Source organism: Ambystoma mexicanum, chromosome 10, assembly GCF_040938575.1.
Source record: "Ambystoma mexicanum isolate Mex_15411 chromosome 10, UKY_AmexF1_1, whole genome shotgun sequence".
NCBI lineage: Eukaryota > Metazoa > Chordata > Amphibia > Caudata > Ambystomatidae > Ambystoma > Ambystoma mexicanum.
The window spans coordinates 804,138,680-804,163,829 of NC_090932.1; the positions used below are offsets into that span (position 1 = coordinate 804,138,680).

A 25,150-nucleotide genomic window follows, 5' to 3' on the forward strand; every position below is an offset into this window, starting at 1 on the left:
TTCCGGCAGCTGGCCCCTCGCGTCACCATCACTACGGACTCCACCCTGGAAAGCTGGGGTGCCACTCTGGACAGCCCCAGCTTCCATGGGGTTTGGACCCGGCAGGAGCAGAAGTCGCATATAGACTAGCTGGAACTCTGGGCCATCTGGCTAGCTCTCAGAGCCTTCCTTCCACTCTTTGGGGGCAAGTCTCTCCTTGTCCAGACCGACTCCACCAGCATGTACTGTCAACAAGCGGGGGGTGGGGGGAACCAGGTCCCCTCCACTGTGCAGACTAACGGACAGCATGTGGAAATGGGCACTGGAGAACATCTACCTCACGGCCTTCCACCTCCCGGGGGAGGCTAACTTGGAAGCGGACAAGCTCAGCAGATGGGAAGCAGATAATTATGAATAGCAATTGAACGACCGGGTTCTGCTGAAGGTCTTCGGCAGATGGGGGCACCCTTAGGTGGATCTTTTTGCCTCCTGGAAGAACAGGAAGTGCCATCAGTTTGCGTCTTGGCAGGGCCCGGGCTCCCTGGGCAACGCATAAAAGATACGGTGGGACAGCATGACAGCCTATTCCTTTCCTCCACACCCCTGGTCCGCAGGGTAATCCGCAAGATAAAGGAAGCTTGTCACCTCAGCATCTTTCTGATGGCTCCGAACTGCTCAACTTCATGGACAGACCACCCATTCACCTTCCACCAGCCCATCTCCTGTCCCAGCAGGGGGGGCAGGGTCATACACCCTGCCCCCCAGAAATTGGTCCTCGCAGCGTGGTTCCTGCGCAGGTCACCCTCCTGTACCTGAGCCTATTACAGGCTAACGTGGAGGTCATTCAGGGTGCCAGGAGCAAGGCTACCAGGAGCCAGTACAAGAGTAAATGGATAAGGTTCTGTCATTTGGTGGACTCTGAGATCGAACCCCTACGTGCACACAGGATGGTGTGCTCTCCTTCTCGGCACACCTTGCTCACTCAGGCATACAGATGGACACATGCTGCACCTATCTGGTAGCCATAGGTGCCTATGAAAATTTGGAGGAGGAAGTCTTCTCCCAACCCGATAGTCAAAGTTCTGGTGGGCTTGTCCAGGCTCTACCCGCCCATCAAGAAGCCACACCCTGTGTGGGAATAGATAACAAAAATGGGGGGCTCCAACCACATGCAAATGCTTCTAAATCTAGTCTCGCTTAGAGTGTTCTATTGTACTGTATCAAGCTGTTTCTATTAGTGCTTCAAAAGTAAGCTGAGTATCCAAATACAGGGGTTATTTTGTTCTGGATATAAATTCAAAAAATCTACCCTGAGCCATTGCTTTCGTGCTCAAGGCATTTTGCTTTTATTCATCAACGCCAGTCCCCGGGACTGGATTTATATTGCACATATTCATAATACAATAAATGAACATAATGTGGGTACTATGATTCTTCACATAAAAACACATCTCAATGTATGCATCAGAAGTGTTAGTATTACTTTGTGGAATAAATATTACATCATATTCACATTGTTACAAAGTAGCAACCAAAGAAACAATATTTGCACAAAATGATCAGTAATCTGCATTGTTGTACACACACCCCCTAGTATTAATCTAAAGTACGGATGTGTTCATATCTGTGCAATTTGTCGTTGGAGAAAGGTTCAAACTAGTAGATCTAGGTTGACTGTGGAGCTGAAACCAGTTTGGTTGGTCAACTCCTATGTGGGTTAAAATTATTTCCAGAGTACCAAACCGCTGTGTGGGACCTCAATGTGGTCTTGGGCGACCTTGGCGCGCACACCCATTGAACCAATGGTGTCTGCGGACATCAGGCTGGTCACCTTTAAGACAGCTTTGTTAATTGGACTCCCCTCCGCTCGCAGAGTCTGAGAACCAGGCTCAGACACTATACCCCTTTCCACAGGAATAAGGTGGTCCTGTGGACTCAGCCGGCGTTCTTACCTAAAGTACCCTCTGCGTTCCATCTAAATGAGGATTCAGTCTTGTGTACGTTTTGCTGACCCCAAGGACGAGGCTCGGAGTCTTCCACTGTCTGGATGTCGGGAGCGCTCTGAAATTCTATCTGGACCGGACCATGGGCTTCTGCAAGTCAGACGCACTTTGTCACTTTTTGGTGGGTGGGTAGGGGGGGGGGGGTGCGGTTCCAGACCCGGGTATCAAGCATCCAAGGCTCTATGGCACGGTGGATGGCCTGGCCATCAAGGAGGCCTATGAGGGGCAGCACAAGCCCCTGCCAGCTAATGTGCATGCTCACGCTGTCAGAGCCAAGGCCACGGCCATCTCATTCCAGCAGCAGGTTCCATGGCAAGTCATAAGCAAGGGGGCCATCTGGGCCACCCTTTATGCTTTCTGTAAGCATTACTATTTGGACGCCAGCTCGAAGTCAGATGCGGCCTTCGGACAGGTGGTTCTAAGGAACCTATTTGGTTAAGGAGGGTCTCCTCTCCACCCTGGAGCTACATTCAGTTGTAATCATCCATGCAGTATGGACGAAAGGGGACGGGACGGAAGAGTAATTGCAAGTTACTCACTGTAGTTACTAATGTACTCTTAGCCCCCTTTCCTCCATACATCCCACCATCCCCTGCTCCCCCTTATAACATTGGTGTCATTAGGCAATGTTAAATATTGTCGATACGTCAATGGGGACTGAGGTGTGGTACCCGTTGGCGGAGTCAGGGTACTGCATGCTCCCAGGGCCGCACCCCCGTGCGCCTCAAAGGCGATGTTTTTTCTGGTGAAAAGGGTTGTCTCCCGTCCCTTGGAAGGGACGCCCATGCAGTACGGAGAAAAGGGGCTCACTATGGTGAGTAACTTGTAATTTTTCAGGTCAAACAATGCCTCGGCATCTGAGGTGGTAACGGACAAAAGTCCAGAAGATTCACTTTCCTCCTGCTCTTCCTCACCATTAGAAACTGCAGTGGCAGCAACTTGATTACTGCGGCTGGGTCCATCCCCAGCCCCACTACCAGGAACCATTTAGATAAGGGAGGTACACATTTTGTTTTTCTCAAAATCAACAATTTTCACAATTCTGCTTCAGTGCCAGAGACTGTTAGGCCCCTGTCACTACAGAACCTTTTCAAGTGATCCACTTTAAAGAACTTAGTTGGAGTAACTGTCTCCATGTTATCTATATCAGTAGATGACTGTTAACTTTGTTGGTTCATTGATGTGGGGAAACTGACTAGTCCCCAAGACGGTCAGTACATAAAGAGACTGAATTCTTATATTGTTAAAATTAAACACATCACTGTGAAGTGTAGTTAGGATATCTGGTATCCTTGGATCTTTTCATATAGTGGCTTTTTGGCTACTTTTACAATGGGCCTAAAACAAACTCGATTGTCTCTAGGGCACTGAGCTAAGTTGTGCACGCTGCTGGGTACTTAACTGCTTAAGTTGTATTATATCCTGGTTCTCGCCATTCTGTTCTTTTATGATGGGTGCTTGCCCTTGGCAAATGACCCACGCGTAGACATTGGGGTTAGAGTCCTTGTATAGGCATTCCTCTTTTTAAATATACTTGACATAGCTTTAATACTGTGTATTATTGAAGTAAGTACTTAGTTGAACTGATCGTTTTGTGACTTTATTAAAGTATTTTTCAGGATATCAGTATCGTGTATTTTCTAGATTTGTTTGTTGAATAATTGGACTTGCGTGCCGGCCTACTTACCCCTATCTGAGAGTTGAGCCTTGTTGCCCTTACCAAACTATTCATGTTTGAGCAGTTTTCCTTCCCTTTCTTGTAACATGTTTTGGCCTTCACCATGGGGTTATTTGTAGCATCCTCAACAGGGAGTGGTACAAAAACGTCCTTAACATTGGTAATTCCCTTGGGAATACAGCAAGTAAATCTTACATCTCTAGATGGGAGATGCGTAGTGACCTGTATTTCTTAGGCTTTCGAACTTGCTTGTCTTCAGGTTTCACAAAGATTGCATGCTCATCGTTCAGATGTATTTCTGAACTCTGACCTAGTGGGTAGAGGTTCAAAAGGCCACCCTAGTTTCTTGGAACAGGGTAACCTTCTAGACAAGCCATACCAATCATGGCATTGGCGGTGGTCAAGACTAGGTCTCGGGAGGGGTGAGGGTGACTGAAAGACCTCAATGAGCACACAGATTAAAGGACACTACAAATCACTCCCAGTCAGGTGTGTTATACACACACATTTATTCAAGGCCTTTGAACTCAAACATAAAGCAAATATCAATAGTAAGATTTCAAACCAAAACACTACTATAACAGATAGATCGTTGTCGGAAACGGCCTCTGTTTCGGCATCACTGCTCTGCTTTCCTGTTGGAAACTTTGGAGGTGCGGCTTGACACGTGGACCATGTCGTAGAGGGTCCTTTCTTCGGACGCCAAGCAGCTCCTGTGTGGGTTCGTCAAGGCCCCTGCATTACAGCTTATTCCACTGCTTGTTCCATCCCTGATCTTACTGATATACCGCAGACTGGCCTGGGGGCCGCGACCTACTCTTTGAGAAGGTCACAGAGTGGGTCACTGAGGTAAGACTACCCATCAACTGCACGTGCCAGGCTCTATATTGACATATTCCTAGTCGCTGATACGACTGTCTGCACTGGCCATAGTCTTGAGTTTGCTGCATAATCCTGTGCCCGAGGAGTCCATCACGGCATTGCTTTTTAATGCTCTTTAATGAGCACATCATAACGGCGGGTTTGTTGTGGCAGAACAACAGTGTTACAACTCACTGTTCAGTTACTCTCTCAAACTTAGTAACTGATTTTATCAGCAAAGGCACTCAGTTTCATTGCTTTATTCGAATTTTGAGATTAATTTACAGCCGGGAGACTTTGGGTCATATCCTTTGATCCTGGCTGACCCATTGTTCACTACAATCTGTTTTACTCATCGAATCAGGAGACTAACTACAGCTGGGGGACTGCATGCTTCATCGCCTGCTACCGGTTGCTGCCCATTGTCTGCGGTGTTCTCAAAGAGCCACTTCACTTACCAGCTCAAGGCCCTGCTGCAACCTGCACCATATTTTCAAAGGTTGACCACAGCGGCACAAAGTTGATTAGTCTCGTGACAATTTGCTTGCTGTTTGCCCCTTCGTGTGTAGTGAGTGTCTGCACTTTGGGGCAATTAATAATTGACACCCAATGGCACTTCTTTAACCAATAAGTCTATTAAGTGCCTGAGGCCAAGTACACAAAATGGTGAAATCCAGTGAGAATCTAGAGCGTGTCTGTGACAGTGACATGCTGCTATAACTTGCAAAAATGCATCAACAAAGCTGCTGTCGGCTCTAACGGCGGCACAATGAGCAAATCCAAATTAAAAAAAACAGGAGCCTCTTACAATTGGAGCAATAACCAAATATTTCCCAACCACTGAACAAGTGGGGGGGGGAACCTTCAATTACAGATGAAGCGGAACCAGCTATTGCCAACATAACTATCCCCCAGGACGTCACGTATTATGTCGACCTAGATAACCACTCACTTCTTGAGTTGTCTTTCTATGCAGAGTTCAATGACCCTGGCTCCTACGAATCTACCAGGGACACCTCTCCCCTGCCCCCCTGTGCGCCCCCCCCCCCAACAAGGCTCGAATTCTGGACAGTCTCAGTCCCCAAGGGAACACTCTAGTAGATTATCGGCATCTCCTAACCTAGCTGTACATCAGGAACCATCTGCTGCCAGTAGTTGCAAGGAGTCCAACGAAATCTCACTGTCCAACCCCACAGCTTTGGCCGAGCTACAATCCTCTATGGCTTCTCTACAATTTGCCTTAAAAATACTCTTAAAAATGTGCGGTTGCATCCTCGAACACTCTAAGACTTGGGCCAGTGGGCCAAATAAATGATAATCGTGCTGAGGATGTTATAAATCTGACTTTTGCAGATGGCGGCCCTACAAAGTCTGCCGGATCTTGAGTCAATAATTCAGTTGTGTTTTTCCACGTAAGAAACGTAGACTTGTCAGATGGTCGGCAATGAGCAAGAAGCCATGCGTAGGTGCCTCCCCCTGCAGCCACATGAAGTCCAGAAAGAAAGCTACCAAGGCCAAAAAACAAAGCAAATGGCCAAGCAATTTTAACTAGCTGGATTATCCTGGACAACGAGAATGAATTCCCATTGGATGCAGAGGAGTCACTCGCTTTTGGGCTCCTCCGAACTAAACTAAGAAGTGTCTAACTTTAAAGACACTCCCGTCCCCTGCACACCATTAAAGCTGAAATAAATCAGTGGTACAATACTTAGATTTTCACAAATATTTAATGAAATGTTAGGTAATAAACCATAAATAAAAACATATAGTTTTGATTTAACAATTGAATATACACAAACAATATTCAACTTCACATATGGCCATCATAAAAAGCAAAGGGAAAAACACAATGTTCTTATGCTGAGATTAGATTTCCAACTCTACGCGAAACTCCCCTTCATGAGCAAAAGAAATCTGCGATTACATATATACATAAGATTATTAATCACCTCTTAATATGATAAACTCTCAATTACATTGAACAAATCATTACCGGCAATCACTTCAAACCTAATGCAAAAAAACGTGCTCATTCCATGCATGATGATTATGATTTTCTTCGTGGTTGGTGCAACATATTTTAACACTGGTGTCACTCCAAAAAAATGAAACATTCATGCATCAAATTTACTTTGGAAATTGGCGACCCTAAATTACACTTTCTAGATTTTCAGTTGGAAATTATCAATAATCAGATCAAAACATTATTCCATAAACCAACTGATGTTAATAATTTACTGCACTATGCAAGCTTTTCATCCAAAACAGATTATGGCAAGTTTGCAATACAGTCAGAATACAGTCAGAGGTGATTAAAAATGTTAGGTATATATTGTAATTGCAGATTCTTTTGCTCCTGATGGGGAGTTTCGCGTAGAGTTGGAAATCTCATTTCAGCATAAGAAAATTGTTTTTTTCCCCTTTGCCTTTTATGATGGCCATATGTGAAGTTGATTATTGTTTGTGTATATTCAATTGTTAAATCAAAACTATCTTTTATTTATGGTTTATTACCTAACATTTCATTATATATTTGTGAAAATCTAAGTATTGTACCGACTGATTTATTTCAGCTTTAATGGTGTGCAGGGGACAGGAGTGTCTTTAAATTTAGACACTTTTCTTAGTTTTGTTGGGAGAAGCCCAAATCGAGTGACTCCTCTGCATCTGATGAGAATTCTATGTCGTTGTCCAGGATAAACCAGCTAGTTAAAATTGCTTGGCCATTTGCTTTCCCCGAAACACGTAGAGTTGGTAATCTCGTCTCAGCATAAGAATATTGTGTTTTTTTCCCTTTTCTTTTTATGATGGCCATATTTGAAGTTGATAGTTTTGATTTAACAACTGAATATACACAATCTGTTTTTATTTATGGTTTATTACCTAACATTTCATTATATTTTTGAAAATCTAAGTATTGTACCAACTGATTTATTTCAGCTTTAATGGTGTGCAGGGGACGGGAGTGTCTTTAAATTTAGACACTTTTCTTAGTTCGTTTTACAAAGGCTGCAGTGTCAGGGCGTGTATTCCTCCCCAGCACCCAGAATCTTTAAAAGTGTTTATGTAACTACTTCATGTATTGACCGACAATTAGGTGTGCACTGATCGATAATTATTTTCCTCCAAACAAAAATCCACTAACTGCTCCTCCAGGTAAAGATAAAATAACCATCTCAGCTATAAATAAGACTAACGCAACTGACCACTCAGGTAACCGACTCTGTATCATGAACCTTTACCAACAAAGCAAACGCAATTGACTTACCAGATCTGAATTTATGTCCAGACTTCATTCAGTGCCGCAGCTAATGTATCCGCTATCCACTGCAAGTTTCTATCCACTGCCCAAATGATGCGACGCTACAAGGAGAGCCTACATGTGGTGGACATAGAGATTGATGCCGATCCCTAATTGGAAGATCCGAGCTGGCCCAAGATGGACAATAAAGGGACTGTTGAAATTGCTGCAGTTTCTTCTTTACCCGTAGGTGAACAAGTTCAGCTCGCCGATATCCAGAGGGTGTTGTCTTGGCGTGCAGAATCGTTCCCTCAAGCTATAAACAGTCAGATCATACCATTGCATCATGGAACTGTTGCAGATTCTCACCCCAGACAGGTCACACTTTAACTGATCATTCATGCATATGCCTACAAGAAACTTGGCTAACCTTCCCTGTCATCCTCAATAGGTACCTGATTTACCAGTCACTTGCCAAAAAAGGACTAAGGGGAAGACCTTATGGGGGGCTGATTGTGGGAGTTAGTCAATCAACTCTAGCCAAATGAAAACTAACCAAGAGGATAACATCATTGCCATTGAACTGGTTGGGTCTTTTGAAGACGCTATTGAAAGAATACTTATCACCATTTATAATCCTCCTGGTGCCAACACCAGCGAGGCCATCCAGGAGGCCCTTCATGACCTTCTTATTCAATGGTCAATGATGGCGGGGAACAAATCTGTTATTTTGTCTGCGACTTTTCGTCTGGCGTTCTGGGTAATAAATTCTGGGCCGCTTCGCACAAGTAAGACCTCTGTGCATTCCCACGGGTGTCCTCTTTTGGGAAATGTATGGGGTTCCCTGTTTTCCTTGCTGGCTTCGACACCCTAGGCCCAAATCTGTAGGTTGCCCCCATGAACAAAATGGGCTGTGCCGAAAGGCTTAGGGTTACCACTGGGTTACCCTTTTCCTTTTGCACCCCCGGTAGGTGCACCCACACATGTGAGGTACCGTTTTCATCGGGACACGTGTGGGGACGCAGGAAGGTAAGACATGTGGTGGTAGGCCAATAAGCAGCCCCCACCTCCACCCCACATTCAAAGACATCCCTGGTGTCTAGTGGGCATTGCTGCCCACAAATCAAGCACCTTGCGCCCAATCCACGGGCAGCAATGCTGTCACAAAGGGTGTCATTGGAAAGGGTAGAGTCTCCCCTTTCCAATGACGCCATTTCCGAAATAATCCCTGGTGGCTAGGGCCCCCAAACACCCTCCCCCCTTCCCATCACGTTATTCTTTTTTTTTTTTTTTTTTGCTTTATGCCCCCACCCCTGGGGGCAGATGGTCACCTGTCTGTCCCCAGGTGTCATTATATATGTGCCCCCATGCTTTGAGGGCCGGGGGGGGCGAGGGCTGCTTACTGTAAGCAGCCCCCCATGTCACAAAACGTTTCCCTGGTGTCTAGTGGGGCATTGCTGCCCACGCATCGAGCGCCCTGCGGCCAATCCGCGAGCAGCAATGCTGTCACAAAGGGTGTCCCTTGATCTCTGGCTTGAAATACAGCCAGAGATCGAGGGGGAGAAAGGTGAACTCACCTATTTTCACCACAGCAGCCCGAAATGGCTGCTGCGGTGAAAATTACTTTCACTTTCACGACGGTGTGCTTTATGCACCAGACGTGAAACTGAAGCCAATCCAGCCCCCTGGCAGTGAGGAGGGGACCTCCACCTCACATAGCCCGGGGGTTGGATTAGTTTTGTGTGATCCCTGCTTGGCACAAAACAAGGTGCACTACTTATGCAATTCCAAGGACGAGATACCTCGCCAATCTTTTCATAAGGTTATATGTTGGATTGCTAGTGGGAACGGAACCAGCAATTCAACGCAAATTGCTTTGGCCAAACGGGTCGACCTCTGGGACTGGTTGGAAAATTTTGTACACTATATATTATACTCCTTTAAGAACACCCAGAACTATCTGAATCTTGCCCTTCCAGTAGACTCAGACGTTTTCTTCTCTTGAGAATAGATCTACTGGCTTTTGCCAACAAAGGATGCTACAACCAACTGCCCTCTAGAGCTAGATTCGGCCGGGTGTGCAAAAACGGTCAAATCAACGAAACAGCTATTGACTGCATGCCCTCTTGTTAAAAGTATACCACTTGTACTATGGGAATCATGTCCATGAATTTGTTGAGGAACCTATGTTTTGATATCATTGTGTTCATTCAAATACTCAAAGTACATATGGCAATGTATAACACATTGCTCTGGATTGAAACATTGTTGGGCATATCCATCTAAGACATAAACATTTTTTCAGTGACTTTCGTATCCTCTATCTTGTTTCCTGTTATCTATTACTTTCATTCCTCACTTGACTATTTTATGCATATTTTGGTGTAACATTTCTTAGTTAGCCACATTTCTTCTTGCTAATATATTTTGATGTTCATTTACCCCGCTAGTGTTTATATATTCAGCTCCATCGTAATATTACGATGCAAAACAGTATCTTATCAATAAGATAATGCCAAGTGTATGAAATTCGGTGTGTGCTGTCAACACAAAGCTTGCGATGTACCAAGTTTCAAGGGTCTCCTCGAAACAGCAGCGGTTTCAAAGCAAAGGTTCTACGCAAGCTGGTCAGACCACTGGTTGGCGCAGGGACACTTCTGTAGAGGCTTACTTGCCGTTTTAGATTAAGGTGCTATGAATAGTTAGTCCCACTATTCAAATGGGCCGAAGCGCCTTTGCAGACCTTCTGGTACGATCAGATGCAGAGGGGTTCAGCGGGACAAGAGTGGGCTCAGGGTGCCAAACCTTCCAGCAGTTCACCAGTGCTGCCTCGACTCAGAATCTTAGTTTCAGGATGCTTGGATCCTATCCTAGATTCAGTGAGAACTCGGATCGACCTGGTATGGGTGTTTGGAGCCATCTCTTATCCAGAATCTCCTTCGCGCCAAAACAAATAGGCCTCAATGGGAGATATGCTCACATACAGGCACACAGACGTGGACCAATCACGGACCACAGTGGTCCCATTCATTCACAGCACACCAGACTCTCTGGCACCCAGGATGTGTATTGGAACTACAGTCCAGACCACATCCTGGAGGCACACAGAAGACTGCGAAAGCTTGGCATTTCACAGGAAAATGCATGACCAAATAAGGGTCTGACCCGGGTCAGCTCGACCTGAGGGAGGCAGAGGGGCAAGATGGCCAAAGGACAGGACAAAGAACCTCGTGGCATGGCCATTTTGGAGCGGTAAACACGGTTTGCATGGCAAGAAAGGGTTAAAAATAGGCAAAAAGATGAGCTGCCACCAGCCCTGGCCAAGGCACATCTGCACTTCTCCTAAAATGTCCTGAGGGAGTCTTGGAAATGAAAGGAAGACCCAAGCGCACTGTACTGTAAGGTACATTGTGAACTTGTAACAATCTGCAGAAAAGTTGCAACATTGGAAAGGACTAAGGGAAACAGTCTTCCATACTGACTGTCTTTAAGGGCATGTCAGTTTCCCCATAATAATGTGAGCAAAAGCTCAGTGGAGTGCAGCTGAAGGCTGTGCTTCACTGGCAAAAGTCAGACTATGGCGTTTAAACAGCAGCAAAATGTTGGATACACAACTGGAGGGAAAATAACACACAAATGGGAAACTTTCCTAACACTCATACTACCAGAGCGAAGGCAGCATCGTTGTCCTTTCAGAATCCTGTCCTCATTTAAGACATCTGTTGTGTGGTCATCTGGGTTACTTCTCATGTCTGTCGGGCACTATTCTTTGGATCGTTGGAGGGATGCTGTATTTGGCCAGTTAGTACTGTGAACATTTTTTGCTTGAAATCTAGCCGGCATTTGTAATCTCCTCTACCCAAAACATAATCTGCAGTCTGGTTTGCCTAACAGTTGGGAAGGTGGAAGAGCCGAATGCTGGACTATGAAAAAACAAATTACCTTCTTTGTGATCCTGGTACTCCTAGTCCTTGCTCTCATTCTTTCACAATGCCTTCCAAGCTGTCCCTTCGATATGCATATGTTTTGTTATAACCTCCATGGTGTAAAAAATGGCAGAACAGGCAGGTATCGGTTGGTGATTCATGTTTGGGGGCACCGCGATAGATGCATGTATTAAGCCGATTGAATAATATTCTGGCCTGAATGTGGATTGTTTTGAACTGCATTTTAGACATTTGCTGGATTTATTTAAGAATGCATTTTTCCCCCCTTTAGGGAACTTTGCCTGACATACAAGAGGAGCATCGCACTTTACTTCAAGAAATTAAAAACATTCAAGAAAATGAGCATGCCCTTCAAAAAGAAGCTCTTAACATCAGGCTTAAAATTGAACAAATAGACAGTCACATTACCGAGCATCAGTCAAAGATAAAATACTGGCAAAGAGAGGTACTGTAAAATGTCTGTGTATATATCTATACAAATGTTTCTTGTGGATACTCAATCGACTGTTTACAACCCCAATGCCTTTTTTCTGAGGCAAAGATTTTGGAAATATTGCCGCAAAATGTATCAATATTTGATGTTAATTTTAATGGATATTTTGTTTGGGGAATTAACCCACGCTTCCAGTTTATTTTGCAAAGCTAATTATGGCTCATGTTTAAACTAAGTGGTTAAAGCATTGCCACACCTCTGTATACTATCTATTAAAGTTGCAGAAAGCAAAAATCATTCTCATCTGCTTCAATGGGACCCTCTTAATATCTGCTCGTTGTTCAACCGTCACTGATTTTTGGAGTTAGATCTTCTGTGACTTCTCCTATGTACTTTTTCCCATACAATGTAAAGTATAGACAGGCTGGTGGCAGTTGTTTATTTAGATTATATTTTTTGGGCGCACCTTTTATTTTGTACAGCATGGCAGCCTCTTAAAGGTACCTCTGCCACTAGCCTTTATTAATAATGGGAAAATTACCACGAATCCAAGATAAAGGAAAAACCTTCATTTGGAGAAGCTCTACTGGTATGAGCACCTCACGCCAGTCCTGTTAATGACATTGATTGAATTTTTCTTGGTGGAAATCGCATTCTAAAAGAGAAATAGTTGGAATAGATTTGAAATGGAGCTGCAAGATGTCTGTCATTTTTCTTTTGTGTCCCTTTGTATCTAAAGACCTTTGTTGCACTTGGCAATGGTCTTGTTTTTAAGGTGCTGTCCTTTATTTTTTTTTTATTTTAAGGAAGGAATGTGACATTTATCTTTGTTAAAGGAAGGAATTAAACTATTTGTTGAAAGGATACATTGATTTGAAACAAGTTATATGTGGTTTGTACTGAAATAAAACCCTACGTTTGAACAGTAAATGCTCTTATGGCCTATGCCTGTTATTCCATGCTTATGGGTTGTTCCCTGGGACAGGTGGTGGGAACGGGATCTTTATGCCGAGCAGCACAAAATCAAAAAGATATTTAGATGTAAAGAATGCGTGGGACATCTGGTCAATCCTTGGTTCCCCAACCACTGGTCCTTTTCGGTGTTTGGATGCTTGAGAAACATTTTAGGTGTGATGTACGGCAATGTCTTTTATTGTGACCTCAAGGTTTATGCCTTACACCACAGGGTTTGAGAGCTGGTTCTGTGGCAGATCTTTTACTCTAGAGAGCATGCACGCGTTATGCTTCATGCCTACGTCCTGACCATAACTGGAGACTGATTTTTGTTTAACACTTTTGAATGGATTGTGCTCACACGTATTCCTCATTTTCTATTTCCATATCAAGCTTCAGCTGCTTCAGAATAATTTTTCCAGCTGAGTGCACAGCACGTCTGTCAGTCGACTCGGAGGCCTCTGTCAACATAATCAATGTTAAAAAAGCGTGTGCAGCGACCACTTGCTTCAGTTCAGTTTTTCTGCAAAAGTTATCGCTTCGGATACGGTACGCTTCAGTTTCCTATTCAGAATCTTCGAGTATATTTCTTGAAAATGGCATCGCGTCTTAGAGATCAGGGTTTAAAAAGTACCAAGATTGTGGGGTGAAGATGTCCTTTACCGACCCCCATTGGGTGTGCCTGTGGTGCCTCGGTTCCTTGCACGCTCAAAATCCCTTTCAATGCTGTCGAAAAAAGTGCCTTCAGACGAGTCGAGAAATATTTCTCATCGTAAAAAGACAAATGACATGAAAAGGCATCATAGGTCGTCAGTTCCCCAGAACAGGTGAAATGTCTAACGAAATCAGCCTCTCCAGCTGAGTGGGAGAAGCTCAGAATAGAAATTATGGACGTTTTCAAGTATGCAGCCTTGACACCACCAACCCATTACCCCCCTCCCCCTAGAAAGCCACCCCCAGGTCGAAAAACTCTACAAGAAAAAGCACAGAAAAAAATCTCGAAAGTGCCCGAAGGATCCCTTGAGTCGAGACAAATCTTCCTCGAGGAAGAAGTCTTCAACGCCATTGGTGCCGAAAGACTCCCCATGACAGGTCCTAGACGCCAAAAGTACCATACAAGTCTGAAAGCGTGGAAGTCGACGGTGTCGTAGATTTCTGCCACACCATTGAGGATCATAGAAAAGGTGTATACACCATTACCAAGAAAGGACTTATTTGATTCACTATCTTTGTTTTATGATGAAGCAGAACATTCTTAAGGTGATTCATGACCTTTTGGTCTTCAATATGGAAACCTGGGGTTCCTGAGCCTTGGATCTTGGAGGAATCGAGGATAAAAAAACATACAGGCATCCATACAAAATGCAAGTGGACTAGATGTGTCACCAGAATTAATAGTTTGGGAGACCGGGCCCTACTTGCCATACTGAAGGGTCTTTTAGATGTTTAATGTTCAGGGTGGTAGAATATATCTGGTGGAAAAAACCCACACCTATATATGAACAGGATCATCTGACTGACATCCTAGATAAAGGACCCCAGGAGGATCCTATTCTTCCTTTTCATGTGGTATTGCAAAGGAGAGAGTACAAATTTGGGAAACGCCAGAATTGATTCGGCAGTGAATAAAAAAATTAACGGCAAAATAAAGGGCGACCAGTAGTGACCCCAGTTACTTAACAAAGCATCCCACGCCTGAAAGTTTAGTCTTACAAGCTGCCACATCAACCTCTAAACAGAACGCTTAACCGTCTATTCACCCAGACACAGATGACAAACGTTATGACACTTGGGCCTAGAACATTTTCTCTGCGGGAAGTATGGCCCCCTAAAGTCAACAAATGCTACATGCATGTTGGCCAGATTAAGTTGTACTATTTGGGAATGTGTAGCAATGGTGGCTGATCATATCCCCGAAGGGAGGAAAGAGACAGATTTTTCAATCTAGTCAAGGGAAAGATGCAATGTGCAAATCCCTCCAGACGGGTCTCGACACTGCTGACCGCTTCAGCAGGTCCATGGCGGCTAGTAGTTCTGCACAGATTTGTTGGTCCTTTATCTTTTACTCCTGAGTTGGAGGAGAGGACGTGGACGGGGAAGAGGAACTAGAACTGCCCAGGCAGTGGCTGCTTTACCATCAGCCACTGCTGCAGGGGCTTCCAAACCTCTCTGAGGTCTTAGTTCACAAGACCGCAGTGGAGGGGGGGGGGGCAGACTCGCTGCATCTGAAAGAATGGCGAGGCATTACTTCAGATGCATGGGCATTGGAAACAGTAGCCCAGCGTTACTGCCTTCCCTTTCTAAAAAAAAGCCTGTCCTCCAACGGGGAACTGCTATTTCAAAGTTCCAGATCTGCTCCCTATGCAGTAAATCTTAACCCTGCTGGAGGAAGGTGCTATAGAACCAGTTCCTGTAGCGGAGAGGAACAAGGGTTGGTACTCCTCATGCTTTCTAATTCCAAAAAAGGACAGAGGATTGAGACCAATCTTGGACCTCCGATAATTGACCAAGTTCCTCAGGAAGGACAAGTTCAAGATGGTTACCCTGTCTCCGATCCTATAGGCCCTCCAGCTTCAGGACTGGCTGTTTTCATTGGACCTTAAAGATGCTTAATTTCTTGTGCCAATCCAATACCAGCACAGACAGTACCTGAGGTTCGCCGCTGGCGTTTCTCGTCAGTTTTGATTTTTGCCATTTGGGCTGACATCCGCCTGAGGGTTTTCACTACCGTTATGGCTGTGGTGGCAGCGAGTCTCAGGAGGTGTGGGTGGGGATTCTAGTCTACCCCTACCTGAACGATTGGCTGATCAGGGGCAGTTCCCCCGAACATGCCCTGGAACATCTAAGCTCCACCTGTCACTCCCTTCAGACCGTGCTTCTCCCTCAACTTCAAGAAGTCTCACATGATACCATCTCAAAAGCTCCTATTCTTTGGAGCAGTCCTGGATGCATCCCTGTGGAAAGCCTTGCCACCAGAGATGAGGACTCAAGACATTCTACAGATCACCAAATTCCACACCGTCTCCCAGCCTTCGACTTTCAGAGGTTGCTCGGCCTCATGGCATCCTGCATTTTTCTGGTTTCGCAGGCTCGCCTTCTAATGAGATCTCTCCAATGGGCTCTCAATGCAGATTCAGAGCAGAGTCTCACAGGACTTTCAGTGGTGGGCCTGCCAGGAGAACATTCTGAAAGGAGAACATTTTTGGCAACCATGGCTGGAGAGAACAGTAGTGCCACACCTCACTCACAGGGTGGGGAGACCACGGCAATAATCTGACAATCCTGATAATGACGGACAACACAGTGGCCATGTACTACCTCAACAAGAGGTGAAGGGTCATTACCACTGTGCAGAGGGGCAATGCGGCTATGGTACTGGGCAATCCGAGAAGGGATCTCCATATCGGCAGTTCACCTAGTCAGAGTGGAGAATCCGGCGGCAGATGCTCTGAGCAGGCAGAGCTGTCTCCCACGAGTGGGAACTTGCTCAGGAAGTCCTTCAAAAGATCTTCACCCTTTGGGGAACCCCTCAAGTGGATTTGTTCGTGACCAGTGTCACCCGGAAGTGCAAACTGTTCTGCTCCAGGGAATTTACCCCAAGAGGTGCTCAAGGAGACGAGTTTGCGGTGGACTGGGAATTTCCACTCCTGTAAGATTTTGCTCCAGTCCCTGTTATTCCTCATGTTATCAGGAGGTTGAGAAAGTTCGGGAAATCCATGATCCGAATTGGGCCAGGAGGACCTGGTAGCCAGACCTTCTGGACATGTCCATCTGCCCTTCAATATGTTGTCTCCCTCTTGTGAGAAGATCCTCTTTGTGGAACGTCTGTTTCTCCATCCAGACGTCAAGGCACTCGACCTTCACGCATGGTTTCTGAGAGGCTGAGATACAAAGATTGGGACCTCCCAGATGACTTAATGGAGATTTTGCTTTTGACCAGAAGGCCAGAAACTAAGTCTTTGTACTGCTGCCGTTGGAACGAATTCTGCAGCTCGTGTAGAGATAAGAATGTTGATGCATTTACATGTAATACACCTGTGGTGTTATCCTTTTTGTTACACCTAGCTAATCTGGGGTCAAGATTGGTACTATTAAAGGATATCTTGCTGCGCTTTCTATATTTAAGCTCACTTTGGAGAAGGTATCTTCCTCTAATATAATTCCTAAAAGGATTGACATCTTTTCACTCCAATCTCTTCAAGTCCCGGTTTGGGATCTCAACTCTGTTGAAATGTATGATGTGTGCTCCTTTCAAGCCTGTACACTCCTGTCCCTTGAGGCTGCTAACCTTAAAAACCATCTTCTGCATCATGTATCTACCTGCGTTGGCGGATGCGACCGTTCCAGGCATTCCTGGACTCCTGTTGGATTCCGGTGTCGGGGAGCTTCAAGGACTGGATGGTGCTCTACGAGCAGTTTATCGAGTGATAAGGTGGTGGGACGTGCGCTCCAACATCGCCAGGGGCACAGACTTCCAGAGCCCTCCATACCAGGAGACCTTTACGTCAGACGCTTCCCTGGAGGTTTGGGGACATCTCCACGCCAGAGGCCTGTGGCTGCCGGAGGAGAAGGCGCCACACATCAACGTCCTGGAACTATGGGATGTGTTTTTGGCCCTCAAGTCATTTCTTCCATCTCTCAAGGGCAAAGTGGTCAGGGTCTTCACGGACAATACCACCATGATGTTTTACACCCGGAGGCAGGGACGCGCCAGATCCCTGGCGCTCTCCTGAAAGTTGTGGCACTGGGCCGTCGCCCAGGGATGTTGCTCATGCCTTTCCACCTGGTAGAAGTCTAAGTCGCAGACTCCCTCAGCAGGGAGCTACGCTCTTGCCACAAGTGGGAGCTTCGGCAGGATCAAGTGGACAACCTCTTCCTCAGGTGGGGCAGTCCCCAGATCGATCTGTTTGCGGTGACGAACACCAAGTGCCGGAAGTTCGCCAGCAGGTTTCCCCAGCTGGGTAGTATGAGGGATGCATTCTCCTTCGCTTGGGAAGGCCTGTTCATGTATGCATTCCCTCAGTTGCCGCTGCTATTACGAGTCCTCATTCAACTCGGAGGGTGCAGGATGATTCTCGTTGCGCCAGTGTGGCCGAGGCAAATCTGGTACCCAGACCTTGTCAGCATCCCCTCCAGTCAAACTACCAGTGGTCGTGGTTCTTCTTGCCAGGGAAGGGAGCGCAATCCTGCACCACGATCCAGGATTGCTGATCCTGAAGGCCTGGCTCCTGCAGCATTAGAGTTCAGTGGTTGCGAGCTGCCTGCGGACTGCAGGGAGGTCCTCGCCAAGGCATCGTCAACTCTGAAGTGTTATGCACACAAATGGAAGCATTTCGCGACTTGGTACATGTCGCAGAAGATTTACCCTCAGAGGGTCACGTCCACGCCCCACCAAGTCCTTCCGTCCTTGTTGTCGTTGGCTAAGTCGGGGCTGGTGCACACCTCCTAAGTGCGTATGGCAGCGATCTCCCGCTACACCAAGTCTTCGGGACGGTGGTCATTGGTTGCACCATCTAGTGAAGGAGTTCATCAAAGGACTGTTCTGTTGGTTCACACCGGTGAAGGCAGCTGCCCATGCGTGGGAACTCAACGTGGTGCTGACTAGGCTCATGGGGGGGGGGCCCATTCGAGCCGCTGCATCAAGCTCCGCTCAAGTTCCTGTCTTTGAAGACAGCTTTCCTCATGGCTATCACCTCTGCCAGGAGAGTAGGTAAGATCCAGGCCCTGTCCTGCAAGCGGCCTTACTTGGCTTTCTGCGAGACGAAGGTGGTGCTGCGGACGCACCCCTCCTTCATGCCCAAAGTTCCGTCGGAATTTCATCTCAACGAGCCCTTGGTGTTACCTGTGTTTTTTTTCGACTCCTTCGTTGCCGGCTGAAAGGACTTTGCACTCGCTGGATATGGCCTGGATTGTTGGGAAGAATTCTCATAAATGTGCTAATTCCTTTCTACCTAGGATACTCCCAGCTGTTTTGCTGACCTTTGGGCCTTTGTACTTCTGTCCGTTTTCAGTTTTTTCCTTTGGTTATGGAGTTTTAGATAACGCCATAGGCATCTTTTCATTTGTGTCACACTGCACCCTCAGTGCAGTGACAAAGGGGAAGCCTTTTGGGCTCTTCCAAGGATTAAATAACTTCTCTGGGATAAACTACTGTTTCCCAGAGAAATTTAAGGTAAATTGACTTTACTAGTCTCTTTAAATTCCTAGACCCAGCACACACCATCTTCCAATAGAGTGCTGGAGGGGTTACCTAATATCCCGTATGTCTAGAAACTCATGTATCAGTCAAATGCTACCCTTTCCTATCGAAATGGCTGGTAGCAGTGGTTTTACAACGAACTACCATGATTTTTTCTGACCGCGAACATCGGTAGGGTTAAATCGCGGGAGTCATATTTTTCAAGATGGCGTCTGAGCACTCTGTAAAAACAGCTCCTGGTCTTTTTTCACTGTTTCTTTTTGGACAGATCCTTTTGGAGTTTGTCTCTGCGCGCCAAATTAGGTTTGGTCCTTTGGTTTCTATCCCTTTGGCAGGCTTCAGGACTGAAGACCGCCTCTGGTGCCCGTGTGTCTGGGGTGGGCAGGAAGTGAGGGAGGCGCCCGACACTCCCTGTGCTTAGTCTCCTAGGAGACCCAAATGCACTCTGGCGTGATTGGCTGGCTGACTGTCTGGCAAGGACAAACACCCTGCTAGGTGTGGCTGCTAGGCTGGAATGATGGGCGAAAACTGTTTAAAAGGCGAGTCCCTTGGCTTGGAAGGCAGTCGACCACTGGAACGAAAGAACCGAAGACGAGCTGGAAGAGGACGGCTGCTGCAACTACTGGACCATTGGTTTCCCGGTGGAGCCCTGCTGGAATCCGAGTGATTTGCCTGCGGCTGAAAGTACCGCGGGCAAATCGTTCACATGAGAAAGGTGCAAACTACCAAAAGTTTGCACCTTTCTCATGCGAACACATACATTCTCACACCCCCACACACAACACACCCATAACACCCCCCACACCCCCAACATAAACAAACCCCTTACCTTCATCTTCAGACTGGTTCCCTGCAGCGCCAGTTCCCTTTGACTTCCGTGATCGGGAATCGGTGCTGCAGGGTCTTTTTTTTTTTTTTGTAACAGAAGGTGTCGGGGAGGGGGGGGGGGGTGTCCCCCGTTCACTATACCATAGTATAGTGAGCGGGGGGCGTGGCCTAGAGCGCCAGCGATGCGGCAGCTCCATTGATGGCCTCTGCATGGGACCGCGGCCATAACATAATACCGCCGGTTCCTACCATGTGAATCGCCAGCCCGACATGAGATGACGCACCGGAGCGGCCTGTGTATCACCGGCTGCAACCTGGGTGCTTAACGGCCCCAGGATCACAGAAAACGCGGCGAGGGAAAGCTCCTCCGATGCCCGCGCTGCAATCCAAGATGGCGGCGGTACCTCCGAGCCCCTGCGGCCCGCCAGCCGTGCCGGCCCTGATCCAGCTTTGGAGATCGGATCTCCCCGACCAACTCTCATACGTCGCTGGAGAGGCCCGACACTGCGAGCGCTCCCTATGTTACTCGCCGGCATGGATGAGCGGTTGGGGGGGGAGGGGCCTGGAGTCGCTGCGGCTCCACCCAGACTTGCCTGACTGCTGAGCCGAGGAGTTCTGGAACGCCGTCCTGCTGGGGCCCCTGACCTGCGCTGGATAACATCTCTGCATGTGGCGGCGCCTGGCTCCCTCCCAACAGCCTTGTCCAGAATCCATGTGGGGGCCACCCACGCTTCCATCTGGCCCAGCCCATCATCTGGCCGTGGCAGCGGCGCTCCGGCCCTTCGCTTTGCTGAGGCCTTCGCCCTGACCCCCGAGACGGGATGCACGCTCTGCTCAGGTGAGCCCGGGCCACCCGCTATTGCAGCGACCGGGGGGCTCTGCTTTTACCCCTTACAAGGTCCTCTGGCACTCTGTGTTGGCCCCCTCCATCTCCGCCCTGAGCCCCTGCTGCTGGGAATAAGCAGATCCTTTGGGGCCCACGCGGGCAGCGCCTCTGCCTGATTCTACCAAGCCACTGACTTCCTGGGGCACCCCTGCCCACATCCCATCTCTGTCAGCCGGAGTGAGCCTGCCTGCAGCACTATCGACCTGGACTACTACAGCAGAGGGCGACTCATAGTACCGCAATCACCTCACCCTGCGCGTCTGCCTCACCAAGGCAATTGTGGGAGTTGAAGCACTGCTCGCTCACGCACCGTCCTGGGGCGCCCTGGCCCACTCCACCGCCCCGGCTACCACCATTCCCGGTTCCTGCAGTTCTTGGCCAAATTTGCTGGGTGCAGCCCCCAGGCGGAGTTCTCCGGAGTCAACACTCACTCGAGAGCATTGTCTAAAGCATTGAAAACCCCTAAATCCGCCGACATCTCTACCATGCTGCTGGCCCCGGAGAAAGGGAAGAAAACTGACCCCCGCCCACCCCTAAACTCACCCCTCAGAAAACCTCCGAAGATAAAGGTTCGCCGCAACCAAAGAGGACCTTCAGGGCTTCATGACCGACATCAAATCGGAATTTAGATCCTGCATGACTTGAACTCACTGCTAAATTAGACCAAACAGAACGACGGGTCAGCGACATCGAACATAGGATGGGGGAGGCGAGGATCTGGCTATGGAACACTCTACTTCACTATCGGAGGTCCAGCGCACCATCCAGGCACTGATGGACAGAACCAAAATCCTTGAATTCAAGCAGGGGGATTTGGAGAACTGCTCCCGGCGCAACAACCTCCGCATCCGGGGCGTGCCCTCCGCGGTCTCTGATAAGGAGCCCCCCCCCGAAAGAGGAAATCCATCCTCCAAAGGCTGCACAACGAGGGGACCTCAATCGCTTTCCTACAAGAAACGCACCTAATCCCTGCAGACTTTTCTTGCTTGCGAAGCAGACTCTATCCCCTACAATTCCTGGCCTCTAACGGAACCAAGAAGGGAGGCGCCGCCATCCTCTTTGCGAAGGACTTGAAACCCCAGATCTTGGATACGTTGGGATGCCAGGAGGGTCGATTTATGGCGGTCAAATGCATTATCCATGGCCAACTGTACACCCTCATCTCAGCCTATGCCCCGAATGAGCACCAGGAGGGATTCTATCAAGACCTGGAGGATTCCCTCCTTCCATTCATTGAAGGGCAAGTAGTTATCGGCAGAGACTTTAACAGGGTCCCGGACCCCCTTGGGGATAGATCTCGCCCCCCCCCCCCCAACGGCCAGGGACCTGAAGTTGGCTACAGCCCTGCTCCACTCGTTCCGCACGCTGAACATTGTTGACTCCTGGAGAGTGCTATCCCCAGTAGAGAGACTTCACCTTCTATTCGTAGGTTCACTGTACCTTCTCCAGAATCGACCTATTACTGGTTTCCTCCCAGATCCTGACCTTTACGGACGATGTTACGATTGGCCACCGGTTCCTCTCGGACCATGCCCAGATCTCGCTCATACTGCGGTCGCACGACCCAGACCGCACTCTCCGCCGCCAGCGGAGTCTGTACGACCCTATCTTGGGGAACATGGCAGTGAGAGACACGATTGCCAGGACACTTAAACATTTCTTTGCTGAAAACTGCAGCGAGGACACCTCCCCGGCTAATACTTGGGATGCCATGAAAGCAGTACTTGGAGGGGAGCCAATCGCCCAAGGCGCCGCGTTCCACAAGCAGAAGTGGGCGGCCCGCGCTATCGTGGAAGCCGAGGTCTGTGAGGCTGAGGCCACCCATAAACGTAAGGGCTGGTCCCCGAAATCCTACAGGGTGCTACAAATGGTGAGGAAAAGGCTCGAGGCGCACTACACCGATGCTACAGCAAGCCTAACCAGAACCAAACAATGGTACTAAGTCCATAACAATAAGGCTAACAAACTGCTGGTCAGCAAACTGGCCAAGGAAAAGAGCAGAAACTTCATCCAGAGTCTACGTGACACACAGGGGAAGATCCACTATGCGGAGTGCGAAAAACTACGACTGGCGGTCGCCCACCAGTCGGAAGTAATGACGGCAGTCCCGCAGGACCTGGATGAGCAGCTCTCCTACATCCAAGAGGCGGCGCTCCTGCTCCTCAAGCCGGAGGCAAGAGATGGCCTGTTGACACCTATCACAAACGAAGTGGAGGAAGCCATTAAAAGCCTAAAGCCTAGGGCACCAGGCCCAGACTGGTTCTTTACACGCTTCTACAAACTCTTCCGCCCCCAACTAGTGGCTCCCCTGAGCTGCCTCTTCAACTCGTTTGCAGTCACTGGAACAGTCACCCCATCGATGCAGGAGTCCATTACTGTCCTGATTCTCAAACCTGGAAAGAATCCCCAGGAGAATAGCTCGTATAGACCCATCTCCCTGTTTAACCTGGACGCCAATATCTACTCCAAGATTCTGGCCAACCGCCTTGCACCTATTCTCCCGAACATTATAGACCCGGACCAGACAGGGTTCATCTTCCACAGATCGACAAAGGACAACATCCGCAGGGCTCTGGACCTCATAGAGGTCGCCAGTCAGGACTCCCAACAACTAGCCCTGCTGGCTTTGGATGCAAACAAAGCCTTCGATAAGGTGGACTGGCCCCATCTGTCCCTCGCCCTGGGGGCCTTTGGCTTTGTCCCGACCTTCATGAGAATGATCCTGGCGAACTATCAAGCCCTGAAGACCCACCCGGCTGAGAGTTAATGGCCGCCTGTCGGTCCCAAATCCTCTTACATGCGGAACGCGACGGGGATGTCCACTATCCCCCCTGCTCTTTGCCTTGGCCATAGAACCGTTAGCCCAGTGAGTTCACCGGGACCCCCTGATCACTGGCCTGAAGATCAGTGCAGCCCAACACAAAATTGCCCTCTACGCAGACGATGTGTTACTAACCATCACAAACATCAAAGACTCCATGAAGGCAGCCCTAACCGAAATCCAGGCCTTCGGGAGGGTCTCGGGATTCGCTATCAATTTCCAAAAATCAACAGCCCTCAGAGTGGGTCCGTGCCCAGGCGAGAGGGAGGTCTTGGAGAACCACAGCCTGTTTCAATGGAGCACCCAAGCAATCCCATAATTGGAATTGGAGAAGGACCTTGCGCGTTGGCAGACTCAGGAGATTTCACTGTTGGGGCGCATAACGATGTGCAAAATGAACCTCATCCCCCGTTTCCTCTATGCCTGTGCATCCCTCCAACCTCAATCCCCCTCATCCTTTGCAACGGCTCCAAAGGAAAATCATTGGCTTTATTTGGAAGGGCAAGAAACCACGGATCCCCTGGAGAACGATGGCCAGCACAAGACTGGGAGGACTGGGGGTGTCGGACCTCTGAAAATACCACATCGCAGCGCAACTTGCCCACTTTCAAGCATGCGGCCTCGCCACCGGACGCCCGAAGTGGGTAGAGATTGAACAATCCCGCCTCCCTCTCCCCCTTCGCTTTCTCCCCTTTATTCCCACAGCACTACGTCGAAGTTGACCAGGAGTGTTGAACCCCCGCGAAGCAGTTGATAAAGGCATGGGACTGGGCCCGCAGCCGTGGGGGCATCCCAGGAGGCTTCAGCGCCCTTTCCCCAATCTTCCTCAACCCCGCCTTTTCCCCCGGAGCTCACCCTAAGAACTTCAGGAACTGGGTGGCAGGAGGCCTTGAAACAGTGGGGCAGCTCTTTGAAGGGGATGCCCCTCTCACCTTCGAACGCTGTAAATCGATTTTCCAGCTAGCAGAGGCAGACAGATTTACCTACGCCCACCTGAGGCACTGATGCTCCCACCCTCAGACCCGCGCGGCCGCAACACGACCCCTTGCCCCGCTGGAACTTACACTGCATGACTTACCAGGCCAGGGAAAGATCTCGGCCCTACTAACTACTGCAGGAAGATCCCCTCCAATCTAGGCCCCCCTATATGTCCCTGTGTGAGAGGGACTTTGGTCATGCGATTGAAGACCACACATGGGTGGACGTTTGGACTAGAACACGCACAGCATCTCGTTGCATTACCAACCGGTAATGCGCCCACAAACTCCTGTTGCGCTGGTACTACTCCCCCGCCCCCCAACCCCCCACCACTTTCAGCAG

The 25,150-nt window shown here is 48.3% G+C and overlaps 1 protein-coding gene across 1 annotated transcript in view; it reads left to right on the forward strand.

Annotated features, from left to right (window-relative positions):
* Positions 1-25,150, forward strand: part of SMC4 (structural maintenance of chromosomes 4) — a 1,048,897-nt gene that overhangs the window by 841,452 nt on the left and 182,295 nt on the right. The window contains exon 20 of the mRNA XM_069618465.1: positions 11,981-12,154. Coding sequence (XP_069474566.1) covers positions 11,981-12,154 — 174 coding nt within the window. The remainder of the gene's footprint in view (positions 1-11,980; positions 12,155-25,150) is intronic.